The following is a 12,801-nucleotide window of genomic DNA, read 5'->3' as shown; positions in this document are numbered from 1 at the left end:
ATTATCAGACCATAAAGGAACAAATAGTATATTTCTTTGGTTCGTAAGTAATTAACAAGTTTTATTATTGCTTTGCAATGTGTGTGAATCGAACAAAAAAAGAAGACAAAGTAAAAGTGTAACACAAATTAAATTATTCGATTCAAAACATATCATTTCTTGGAACGTTTCAAGTAAACAAGTAAACCTATGCTCGTTAGGACAATAGCCCCAGCCATGACGCCAGTCTGCCACTGCCACCAAACACAACCGCCATTTCCCTCGGACAAATCAGTAATCGTCTCAAGAGCCGTTGTCTCAGTAAAATCGAGATGCAGTCGCAAAACCTTTTGTCCCAAAGACCTAGCAAAAGCCACAGCAGCAACAAGATCACTGTCCCTACTAATCAAAACTTTATCACCTTCATCATCTTGGTACATAATCTGAAGGCCTGTATCCGCATCACATCTTTGCATCACAAGACCCATCACTTCTTCAAAACTCTCACCGGCAGAGTTAAACCGATGTACTCTCCCTTTACGATCTTCGAATTTGAAAGCAAACGAGCTCACAAGTCCCTGTGATGGACAAGACTGCTTCCCCTCTGAATTTATCAGCATTGCTGACATATCGCTGTGTGTTTCGTAGTCCTCAGGTGGATCTAACGCGAGAGCTGAGTCCCAAAACTTTTGCATCATCGTATTCGTCATATCATTCACAGCTCCTGAGCTGTTGTTCTCAACTGTTGAAATAGCTGCGTGTGATATCTGCAGCACGTCTAAACAAGCTACAGGGAATCCATCTTTATCTACAACCGGAAGATGCAAAAACTTCCCGTCGTGCATTATATGCAAAGCGTCTAGTATTGTTGTCTCTACTGATGCACATTCAGGATTTGGTGTCATTACCTTTTCAACAAGAGTAAGCTCAGGAGACAGATTCTGCGCCACAACTCTCATTAGAATGTCCTTTGAAGTTAGAATCCCCTGAATCTTGTTCCCTACAGCGATGATCACAGAGTTAACCCGCAAATCACGCATCCTTTTGGAAGCTACAAACACAGGATCTGATGCAGACACAAGTGCAACTTTTGAATTCTCAGTAATGATTGTTGACAATGCAGGCTTGAACATCCGCTCCCTCAACGTGTCGATGAAAGCGAAGTTCCCACTTCCCCAATGCCGTTCTTCCACTGCAGTAGCTAAAGCACTTCCTTGCTCTGCAGCTTTCTCCATCCGAGAGATAGCATCATAGAGACACTTTGTGATATCCAACAGAGCAATGACTTCACCATTCTCTACAACAGGCAAATGCCTGAACTTCCCTTGAACCATCTTCTGAAGAGCCTCGATGGCTAGTGAATCAGACGTGACAAAAATGGGGTTCCTAGTCATGACTTTAGAGACCAGAGTGTGCTCTGGTCTCAACCCTTCTGCAATCACCCTTGTAGCTATATCCTTGTCGGTAACAATACCAGAAAGAAGAGCACTTGAGTCAGTTAACAAAACGGCATCAACACGTCGAGCAGCCATCCTTCTACAAGCATCAAAGACAGTTGTTCCTTCATTAATAGTGAGAGCTTTGGATAACCTTAGCTTCTTGACAGTTCTCTCGCCATCAGAAACAGGTTGAGCAAGAGGTGAATCGGGTTTGGAGGTATTCTCAGTAAGGCTTCCGCTTGCGCTTTCACTCTCCTCTGATTGAAGAACAGGTTTCTTAGAAGCTGATGATGTTCTCCTTATACTTGAAATGCTTCTCCTCCTAGATGAAGTTGGAGTAGTCGTCATATTTTACAAAAAGCCTTTTAATTTATACCCATCAACCTACAAAACCAGACAAAAATCAAAAATTTACAAATACTTAACAATAATGTGATTCATAATCTCTTTGTTACATTCTTCTTTTGGATAATCAAAACCATTTTAACAATTTGGAAGAGCAAAAGGAGATACATTACGACAAACAATGAAGCAGATTAAACAAATCCAAATTCCAGATTTAGGACATCCAAGACAAATTGAAACAGATCAAACATTAATCTCTAACCTGTGAAATACAAAATCGAGATGAAAGCTAAAAGAAAGAAGATACTAACCAGGGGAAATGGCGTAGGAAGAGTTGAAAAGTTTGAATCTTTATGTTGGGTGTTTAATGTAAAAGCCAAAGGTTTGGTGTTCTTTCCAAATCAAATTGGGAATTAGTTTCGAAATTTTGATCTTTGTTATTATGTTTCTGTCTTCAATGAGCAAAACCCAATCATCAAAATCACAAATTTATATGTTTGATCTTTAAGAAAAAAGCTCAAAAAGGTTTGATTCCAGAAATAAGACTATTTTTTTTTCTTTTTTCCTTTGTTATCTGTTTTTTCTATTTTTTCTATTTTCTTTTGGTTCGTTATCTCATCATCCCTATAACAACGTGTCTGGTCGTTTTCTACCACTCACACCGAAATTAAACAAAACAAAAAGATGAATAATACAATAATTTTTTTGAAAAAGAAAATTATTCAAAAAAAATTATTGTTAAATAGTAGATAACAAAGGAAAAAAAGTAGATAATACAATAATTAATAGACAATTAATTTTGGTTAAATTTTATTTATCACATACATGTAAAGTTTTATCAGTTAATGAGAGTGAATATTGTGTACGTCATAAGCAAAATCTTTAGCTGTAGAGATAGAGACCTTTCTCGTTGGAGTTAGTCTACTACATTCTAGAATGAATGAAAGTGAAAACTACTTATAAGCAATGATCCCAAAAGATAGAGAAAAATTGACACGGGGTTTACGTTAATTAATAAGTATATATACTTGATTAGTTAGTGTAGTCTTGTTATATGTGACTCGATTAGTCGATCGGTGGATTTTAAGCAAAGGAAGATCCGAAAGATGGCATTTCTATGTTAATTAGTATATAAGTGTGTATAGTTTAATTAGTTATTGTAGTCTTGTTCTATGTGATTGACTATGAGGATTTTAAGCAAAGTAAGATGCGAAAGATTGGCATTTGGCTTCCACTTGGCACTATCTCAATTTGCATGAAAATCACTATATGGTCTTTTTTGTCTCCTTGATTTGAGAATATATAGGCATGTTGATACAAAAAGTATTGATAATATCATAACTATGATAAGAATAAAAGTGCGTTGCTGAATCCTCAAAACTTTAATGTAAACAATTTGCCTGGTGAATTGAATAAGAGAGAATTAAATGAATCTGATACAAAAAAACGTAAACGTAGCAAGAAGAGCATGACGTTGGTGGTGAGATAGAGAGAGCTAATGACACGTCTCACACAGTGCGTAAAACGGGACGGGATTCTCTTACCACCGACAGTTGAATAGGATGAAGGACTCTATGGGGATCACTGAGATGATGAGCAAAACCGTCGGAAATCCGTCTTATTTAGGACATGACTGGTTCAAACGCAGTGTTTGCAAATGATAGCGAGAAAATCAATCAACATCTTCATTATATTGTTTGATATAAACTTTTTAAAAATATTGGACAGATTACTAGAAGTGGAAATGTTCATTCAAAATTAAATTTTTAAATGAATAGTTTGATCCGTGGAAGACAAACAAACTTCATCATTCGAAGGTTGTTGTACGTTTCGAGGTAAGCATGATGACAGATCGTTGCGAAAGTATAGTAGTAGCAAAATTTTAATTTTCTTAATTTTCAAATATGTCATTTCAAAGAGTTAGAATTAAGTTCTAAGTTTTTGAATGAATAGTTTGATCTTTGGAAAACAAACAAACTTCATCTTTTTTGAAGGTTGTTGTACGTTTCGAGGTAAGCATGATGACAGATTGTTACGAAAGCTTAGTAGTAGCAAAATTTTAATTTTCTTAATTTTCAAATGTTATTTCAAAGAGTGGATCATGGCGATAGATGAAAAAATTCTTGTTTTAAAATGTTTCAACGTTTTAAATCAGAAAATAAAGAGTAAAAAACAAAGAATAATGAAAGTATAATTAAAACCTACGTGATTGATATACCGTATACGTACCATATAATAATAATGATACAATGTTATTTAACATGTCGTTTGAGTGAGCTTAGGAAGAAGGAATAATATTGTTAACAAGCATGACATCTTCTTAGACCAAGCATTAGATCTTTGTTATGTTAAGCGTTTATTAGGATCCAAGTGCGAATTAGCTTTCTAATTTCAATCTTCGTTTATATAGTTGTATGAATTCGAATTCTTCTGTCCCAATATTAATTTTAAAATTTGAACTGATATGTTTTTCAAATTTTATACATATTCGTCCCGATCTCTATAATATATCCGAAAAGAAACACATTTGATTTTATTTTTAGCAATAATTCTTTACATGTGAAATATTCTAAAATTTGTTTGTTCAGAACCCACTACTAATCTTATACCGTCCCTATAGTATTACCCAATCATTACGTTCATCTCTTTCACCTAATAAGTTTAACCAATCCAACAACGATGAATTTCGGATATTTTTTTTAGATTTATCAAAAATTCGATAAGTTTCCAAAAAAATTACATTCTTATAAAAAAAACTTTCAACAAATTCATAAACTAAAAGATTTACGATAATTATTTCTCATGCACTGCACGTCTCTTTGAAGGTTTATTGCATGGTAGAAATTCAAAGTTTAGCATACTAATTATTTCCCCACACATATTCACAAATATATTCGTATGATGCATTATTTTTGGTTACTCACATCGACTAGACTAAACCATTGTTTATAATTTTCTTCATTCAACCTTGACAGAATTAGTTTAAAACATCGTTTTTGTTCACCTTCGACAAAGACTCAAACCTTTCTTCCAAGAATATCAGTTTATAACCTTTTGATGATGTGAAAGTGTTATCATCATTCAAAATTTAACAACAATTATAAAATATTATCAAAACAATAATCAACTATGGATACATTGGAGGGATTTAGAGGAAGAAAAAAGAGCACAAGAATTATTGGACAAGTAGCCTAATGAGCACCCAAGTGCCTACACCTACAAACTAATCCCATATCAGTGGAAAACAATAATTCTAAAACGAATCATATAACATGTTGGTAAACTCAAATGAAACTTTATAAATATATAAAATAACATAAAATTTGGTTAAATGACTTATTTTCGATCATCATTACAAATATACAATCTTATAACAACAAAGTGTTTTTTTTTTAAAAATCAATGATAAATTTAGAACCAAATTTCAAATCATTTTCCTAAAAAAATTAAAATATACCTGTCTAATTCTTGTAAAACGTAAAATTAGTTAGTGTATATAATATTTAACGTAAAATAATTTATCACTAGACAAAAACAAAAACAGAAGAAGAAGAAAAAGAAAAAAAAGAAGAGATGAAAGAGAAAACAAAAATAATAATATTATTAACTTTTCGAACCATCATCTTTCCCAGGTCCAGAAGACCGCATAGAAAAGAATTATTATTTTTAAATAAAGTACCGTTAAAACTTTTCCCGTCAACCAAACGAATTTTCGCGCTACGGCTAGAAAGTCATCACAATTCACACAACAAACAAACAAACACATGTTATATACATACGCTAAAAAAAGCTTTTCCTCCTTTTCTTATTTACTTGCTTTGTCTAACTCTTTATACTTCATCGTTTCCAAAGAGAAAGAACGAAGGATCGGTTCGGTGATCTTATCCTCTCACAGCTACCACCAAAACAAAAACTCTCTCTTTTATCTCCTCCATTGATTCTACTGGTACAGTACTTTCTTACTATGAATTTTGGTTTTTGTTTCTTACTTTATTTTTTCTTTAACAATTTTGTTGCAATTCTAAAACAAAAAATGTCATCTTTCCACCTAAATCGTTACTCGCTCAAAATCAATGACCTCCGGAGATCTCTCTCTCTCTCAAAATTCTCAGAAAAAAGTGGATCTAATCGTTTTATAGTCTTTGAAGTTTCTAATATTGGTTGGTGATCGATCTCTTCATATTTTTATTGAGAAATTATTCAAATTTTTGCAGTGGAAAAATATAGAAAGTTTCAAGCTCTTTTTTTTTTTTTTCTCAAATGAAGGAAGAGTGAACAAAGAATCAAGAGAAGAAGAGTAAGAAATGGAGAAACAAAGCAGCGTTCAACAGCCTCCATGGATTCCTCAGACACCCATGAAGCCGATTTCTCCGCTCTGCTCAAATACGGTGGAGGAGCCAGTTCATCGGAACCAGGTTGAAGAAAGGTAAGATACTTTTTTGGTCCTTAAGTTGTTGAAATTTTAGAGAATCGTATTGGGTACTTGCTTATGGATGTGATGCATGCAGGATATTTGTTGGGAACAAGGACACGAATGGTCTTGATCACTTGTCTTTTGGGGATTTGCTGGCTCTAGCCAACTCTGCATCACTCTGTTTCTCTGGTCAAATCCCAAAACCTACTACAAGTAAGAAAGGGCTTTTGATTCTGGTTTGATTAGTAATGAAATTGCTTTGTCAAATTATAAAGATGGACTGGGACTGAGAGAGATAGCTAATTGTCAATGTAGGAGACACAGAAGTGATGGACAAAGGTAATGAAGCCGTGGAGAGTGTGATCTCAGTGAGTAACAATGTTGCTGAACATATCATCAAGACTCCTGAAAAACCAAAGAGGAAGAAGCATCGGCCAAAGGTTCTTAAAGAAGCTAAACCCAAGAAGGCACCTAAACCGCCAGCTCCAAGGAAATCTGTTGTTGCTGATGGTCAAGAGACCAAAACACCAAGGAGGAAATATGTGCGGAAGAAGGTGGTCAGTAAGGATCAAGAGTCAACTCCTGCTGAATCATCAGCAGCTGTAAAAACTTCAACTCGTGCCAAGAAGCTTTGTAGACGAGCTTTGGATTTTGAACCCGGAAAGGGAGATGAGATGGAATCAGCTGTTTTAGATTCTGGGAATCAAGGATCCAACGGTTGCCTTCTTTCGGTGCCTACCACGCCCAAGAGAAAGCGCAGTCAAGGTAAAAGCAAGGGGAAGGAACCTGAGAACAATGGTAGTTACCTAGAAGAAGCTGATATTTCAATGGCACAAGCTGCAAAGAGAAGACAAAGAAAAGAACCAACAACTGGCTGTGACATGAATCTATCAGAGATTCAGTACCATGAGCTATGTGACTACCAGAAAATACATTGGTTGTATTTCCCAATGTTACAACAGGAAGGGTGGAGATCTGATGCCATTTGCAGCAAATCATTCGCTGGACAACAACACAAGGATGTTTCTGCCTTTGACTCCAAGTACTACAGTTTCACAACTCAACCCAGTGGTAATAGAGTCCTAACCAATGAAGAAAAACGTGAAGGTACCTTTCAAAGAAGGCAACAGTCTGAATTCAATGTTCTCTCGGATAAGATAGATACACCAATAAAGAAGAGAACTACAGGCCATGCTCGATTCCGGAATTTATCTTCCATGAATGAAGTTTCTGAGCTGTTACCCTCAGGATATCATAGCAAACCACTGCAGAAGGATAATAAGCGAATCATTCAGTCTGTGAAATCACAAACCAACCAGAAAACTCTTCTTCTGAATCCTTTTCAGTTTCCAGTTTCAGTTTCTGGTAACGAATACATATATAGCTACATCTATTTGTTTTCTTGAATCTATTAAATGCAGACTATTTAAAGATAATGATGATGTTTGGTTCCTGCAGGTCTTTCTCCAGATGAACTTTGGAAACAACGTTACTCGGTTCAAGCAATCAGTGAGCAATTGCGTCTATTAGACATCAACAGGGAGACTTCTGAAACTGCTCTCGTTCCTTACTCAATGAAAACTCAAGGAAACCAAATTGTAGTCTTCGGCAGTGGCGCTGGAGCAATTGTGCCTGTAACTCCTGTTAAGAAACGGCGCCCACGGCCAAAGGTTGACCTAGACGATGAGACAGAAAAAGTGTGGAGACTGCTACTGGAAAATATTAATAGCGAGGGTGTTGACGGATCAGATGAGAAGAAGGCGAAATGGTGGGAGGACGAACGTAATGTGTTTCGAGGACGAGCTGACTCGTTTATAGCACGGATGCATCTTGTACAAGGTTATACATCAAATTGTCCTTATGCTAGTTTTGGTTTTAACCACGTGGTTTCAACTTTGAATTAGTATGTCTCAGAGATAATTTCTTGTTATGGTTCTAACAGGGGATCGCCGTTTTACACCTTGGAAGGGATCCGTTGTTGATTCTGTTGTTGGAGTATTTCTCACGCAAAACGTTTCAGACCATCTTTCAAGGTAAAATAAGCTCTAACATAATTCTATGTTGAAACTAAATCCAAGACAGCTACAAGTCACAAAACTAGCTTATCTAATTTTTTTTATTTTCCTTCTAGCTCTGCTTTCATGTCACTTGCTTCAGAGTTTCCTGTGACTTCAGTACCCAGCAGTAACTTTGACGTTGGAACAAGCTCCACGCCTTCTATTCAAATAACTTACTTGGACTCAGAGGAGTCGATGTCAAGCCCAGCCGATCAGAATCACAGTTCTGTTATCTTGAAAAACACAGAGGCTGATGAGGAGAAGGATTACGTACATAGCAATGAAAACTCCAGAAGCAGTAGTGAGATTGCCAGCTCAGCCCATGAATCAGTTAGCAAAACCACGGATTCAAAGATGTATGTGGAATCAGATCGAAAAGGCTCAAGTGGAGAGGTTGATAAGACAGATCAGGAGTGCCATATCTTAAACCTGTTTCCATCTGAAGATTCTGCACTTACATCCCAACGGTCAGTGGTTTCTGATGCTCCTCAAAATAAAGAGAGACCAGGATCAAGCTCGGAGATCGACTTAGAAGAAGAGTATCGTACTTCCTATCTGAAGCTCCTACTTGGCGTACAAGGCTCACAAGAAGAGTCCAATCAAAAGAGTCAGTGTGACAATTCAAGGCAAGAAGTTGGGGTCTCAAGCAATCATGGAAGCTTCCAAGTATCACCAAATATGTCTCCCGGTGATTGTAGCTCAGAAGTTACGAATTTACAATCACTAAAAGTGACCACAAAATCTTCTGATGGGGATGTTTTGAGTTGTCAGAAATCTGAGCTGGCTGAAGGCTGTGCAAAAGGAAAAACGAAATTGAAGGAGAAAAAAGAGGCGTTTGATTGGGATAGTTTAAGAAGAGAAGCCCAAGTTAGAGAAGGAAAAAGAGAAAAATCAACAAGGACAATGGACACTGTGGACTGGGAGGCAATACGAGCTGCGGATGTTAGTGAAGTTGCTGAAACTATCAAGAGTCGCGGCATGAACCATAAACTTGCGGAACGTATACAGGTGCAACTTTCGTCTTTATATGTGGTTAAATTTCTTATAGCCTTCATTTTAAATATTTGAGTCTGAACATGAAAAGTAATGCAGGGCTTCCTTGATCGACTAGTCAACGACCATGGAAGTATAGATCTTGAATGGTTGAGAGATGTTCCACCTGATAAAGCAAAGTGAGTTTAAAACATGAAGTCTACTATTTTTTCTTTATCCACAATACAGAACAATGACTACTAATTAGGCAGTTTTAGAAAATTCAATGCATTGTGTATTCTCACATATTATACAACCTGTGTAGAGAATATCTTCTGAGCTTTAATGGATTGGGTCTAAAAAGTGTGGAATGTGTGCGCCTTCTAACATTGCACCATCTTGCATTTCCGGTAAGCCAGGATTAATTTTTCGTTGTTGCCCTATAAATAGTGAACTATATGATTCATGAACTTAATCTATTGACAGGTTGATACAAATGTTGGGCGCATAGCCGTTAGACTTGGATGGGTGCCCCTTCAACCGCTCCCAGAGTCACTGCAGTTGCATCTTCTAGAAATGTAAGCACTCTACAAAAGGTTCCTACTTGGAAATTTAAGTTTGTTACTTACACAGATGGGGTTTGGTTTATCCAGGTATCCTGTTCTTGAATCTATCCAAAAGTATCTTTGGCCTCGTCTATGCAAACTCGATCAAAAAACATTGTAAGAACTCTGATCATGTTTATCACTAACTTATTTTTTGCATGCGTCATTTTAATACACTCGTTCATTAGTTTCATCTCGTATATTCTCACAGGTATGAGTTGCATTACCAGATGATTACTTTTGGAAAGGTATGCATTAAAGAAATACACATATACACATGAAATAATCAGCTTACATGATTAAGTTTGTAATCTACATTTTTATTGTTTCAGGTCTTTTGCACAAAGAGCAAACCTAATTGCAATGCATGTCCCATGAGAGGAGAATGCAGACATTTTGCGAGTGCGTTTGCAAGGTACTACAACATATTCTTTTTTCAACCTTTAGTATTATTATGAAGAAACCCCTTAGTCAAATATAACCCTTTAAATGAGAAATGGTTCATATCTAAAGTAACTCTGAATTGGTACAGAAATTGAGTAAACCTTCATTTGGTTTTCAGTGCAAGGCTTGCTTTACCCGGTACAGAGAAAGGCATGGGGACGCCTGATAAAAATCCTTTGCCTCTGCACCTGCCAAAGCCATTACTGAGAGATCAAGGGTCAGAAGTAGTAAAGCACGCAGAACCAGCAAAACAGTTCACATGTTGTGAACCAATTATCGAAGAGCCAGCATCACCAGAGCCAGAAAGCGCGCAAGTATCAATAGCTGACATAGAGGATGCATTTTTTGAGGATCCGGAAGAAATTCCTACAATAAGGCTAAACTTGGATGCTTTTACCAGTAATTTGAAGAAAATTATGGAACACAGCAAGGAACTTAAAGACGGAAACATGTCCAGCGCTTTAGTTGCACTTACGGCTGAAACGGCTTCTCTTCCAATGCCTAAGCTCAAGAATATCAGCCAATTGAGGACAGAACACCAAGTGTACGTATTTCTTTTTTCTCTGATTATCTTCGTTCTTAGGTATATATGAAAAACAAACACACTTTTCAAATTGTTACAACTTGAATAGAATAGAATCATCAAGTGATAAGAATTGCAATGCTAAGATATCAACAGTTTTGTTCAGCTTGACTTATTTATAACTTGATTCTGTTTTATTTTCCTGTATCCTGCAGTTATGAACTTCCAGATGGGCATCCTCTTCTAGTTCAGGTATGTGAAGAGTAACTGGATAAGGTCACATGCAGTTTGGTGCTGTCAATATTGTAAAATCTGATTAGTTGTTTGTGTTTTTTTGTGACAGTTGGAGAAGAGAGAACCTGATGATCCGTGCTCTTACTTGCTTGCTATTTGGACGCCAGGTAATTTAATGATGTGCAGATCTTTTAATCATGAGATGACATAGATAAAGTTTCTTTGATTGCTATGTTCTTCAACAGGTGAGACAGCTGATTCTATTCAACCGGCTGTAAGTAAGTGTATATTCCAAACAAATGGTAAGCTTTGTCATGAGGAGACTTGTTTCTCCTGCAACAGCATCAAGGAGGCAAGATCTCAGACTGTGAGAGGGACAATCTTGGTAAGTAATTGCATCAAACTCCTTTGCTACTAACTGCTCTTATGTTTTTACAACATATAATATGCTGTATATTCTTGCAGATTCCATGTAGAACCGCAATGAGAGGTAGTTTCCCTTTGAATGGGACTTATTTTCAAGTTAATGAGGTGATACTTGAACTCCAATATATCTAACTCGTTCATTTAATTATTTTCATTGAAACTTCTGATGTATTCTATTATTTTAGGTTTTCGCAGATCATGCTTCCAGCCTAAATCCAATCGATGTTCCAAGAGAGTGGTTATGGGACTTGCCTAGAAGAACTGTCTTCTTTGGAACCTCTATACCTACGATATTCAAAGGTAATAAGATTTTCGTTATTGGAATGTGATGCTATTGTTGATAGAAGGAAGTTGTTCTAACCAAAGCTATACTTTTTTCTTTCAGGCTTACGTACGGATAAGATACAACAATGTTTCTGGAAAGGTATATCTTGTTATAAGCTATAACAATTTCATATTTTCTTTTTTCGTAAATGTATTAACTTATCTATTAAAATCTGTAGGGTATGTATGTGTGCGTGGTTTTGATCGAAAGACTAGAGGACCTAAGCCTTTGATTGCAAGATTGCACTTCCCTGCGAGCAAAATGAAGGCGCAACAAGTTAACCTCGCCTAATCCGAGTGGCAATCAGACAGACAAATACAGCTTTTGGTTAGAGAGAGAGCACTCTGGTCCAGTCTAGTAAATGTAAGAAAGTGAAACGTAAAGTTCACAGTCCTAGAGTTGTAACAGGTTTTTAAATTCTAGTTGAGTTTCGTCTTAATTTGTATCAAATACTTAGTCATAAGAAACAGACCCGTAGTCTGAATCATTCTGTTTACGTTATTTTAGTTCTCTTCTCTCCCAACTAATGTAGATTTTGAAGCACGTCTCTTGCTTCAATGTGATGTTTGGTTTGGTTTACATCTGAATTTCAGATTAGCTTTTTTGGTTACCTGAATAAAAAAAAGCTGGTTTGATATAGACCCTCTTTAACTTGGTTTAAATTATATGGTTTTACCGAACCGAATTCAATTATTGTCAATGTTATTAACCAATTTAGATGATGAGCCTATTTATACATTGATTAGGCTTTGGGTCTGTAAAGTGTAAATGAGCCTATTAACATTTTTTTTTGGTCACGTCTCCTTAATTAAAACCCCCAATTCGCAACCCTAATTACGAAAAGAAGTTATATTTGTAGAGCAATTATTTTGTGTTGTATTTGGCGTAGACCGTTTGATAGATTCATTAAGAAACCTAGGCTTAAGGGAGGAATCACACTAAAGTGCATATCGTTTTTTTTTAATTAAGTTCATTGACTAATAAATATTAATATAGGAGTTACAAATTTACAAAGAAATAATAAGCTTTCTATCAATT

At 36.1% G+C, this 12,801-nt stretch overlaps 1 protein-coding gene and 1 pseudogene across 7 annotated transcripts; one reads left to right on the top strand and one right to left on the bottom strand.

The window, feature by feature from the left end:
* Positions 1 to 31: 31 nt before the first annotated feature.
* Positions 32 to 2,380, bottom strand: LOC104792430 (CBS domain-containing protein CBSCBSPB2 pseudogene; annotated as a pseudogene). Its single transcript, XR_015559384.1, has 2 exons — positions 2,075 to 2,380; positions 32 to 1,802 (listed from the first exon to the last, which is right to left on the bottom strand). The product of XR_015559384.1 is annotated as a CBS domain-containing protein CBSCBSPB2 pseudogene (transcript).
* Positions 2,381 to 5,338: 2,958 nt separating this feature from the next.
* LOC104792427 (DNA glycosylase/AP lyase ROS1) lies at positions 5,339 to 12,400 on the top strand. 6 transcript variants are annotated; one of them, XR_015559382.1, is made up of 22 exons: positions 5,518 to 5,709; positions 5,876 to 5,923; positions 6,030 to 6,189; positions 6,272 to 6,390; positions 6,493 to 7,542; positions 7,636 to 8,016; positions 8,120 to 8,210; positions 8,309 to 9,242; positions 9,327 to 9,406; positions 9,532 to 9,616; positions 9,693 to 9,784; positions 9,860 to 9,928; positions 10,023 to 10,059; positions 10,144 to 10,226; positions 10,374 to 10,799; positions 10,994 to 11,030; positions 11,122 to 11,179; positions 11,258 to 11,397; positions 11,478 to 11,543; positions 11,634 to 11,738; positions 11,824 to 11,862; positions 11,942 to 12,400. XR_015559382.1 is itself a non-coding variant. In XM_087453735.1 (22 exons), the coding sequence occupies exons 3-22, from the start codon at positions 6,068 to 6,070 to the stop codon at positions 12,052 to 12,054; spliced, it is 4,137 nt and encodes a 1,378-aa protein (XP_087309861.1). In that variant the 5' UTR covers positions 5,518 to 5,709; positions 5,876 to 5,923; positions 6,030 to 6,067; the 3' UTR covers positions 12,055 to 12,400. The 6 variants fall into 6 exon arrangements, 3 of the variants coding, with proteins under 3 accessions (XP_010516871.2, XP_087309861.1, XP_087309862.1); XM_087453735.1 differs by having other exon boundaries at positions 11,624 to 11,738; XM_010518569.3 differs by lacking the exon at positions 5,876 to 5,923 and having other exon boundaries at positions 5,339 to 5,709; positions 11,624 to 11,738.
* Positions 12,401 to 12,801: the final 401 nt, after the last annotated feature.

Source organism: Camelina sativa, chromosome 6 (assembly GCF_030686135.1).
Source record: "Camelina sativa cultivar CO46 ecotype springtype chromosome 6, ASM3068613v1".
In the NCBI taxonomy this organism is placed as follows: domain Eukaryota; kingdom Viridiplantae; phylum Streptophyta; class Magnoliopsida; order Brassicales; family Brassicaceae; genus Camelina; species Camelina sativa.
Note: the sequence above shows the minus strand (reverse complement) of the source record. Positions and strands in the feature narration are given on the sequence as shown.

Coding starts and splice junctions, on each gene's coding strand:
- LOC104792427 (XM_010518569.3), top strand. CDS start 6,068: ATGGAGAAACAAAGCAGCGTTCAACAGCCTCCATGGATTCCTCAGACA. Junction 9,929..10,022: donor AAACTCGATCAAAAAACATT/GTAAGAACTCTG, acceptor ATATTCTCACAG/GTATGAGTTGCATTACCAGA. Junction 11,544..11,623: donor CTTATTTTCAAGTTAATGAG/GTGATACTTGAA, acceptor CTATTATTTTAG/GTTTTCGCAGATCATGCTTC.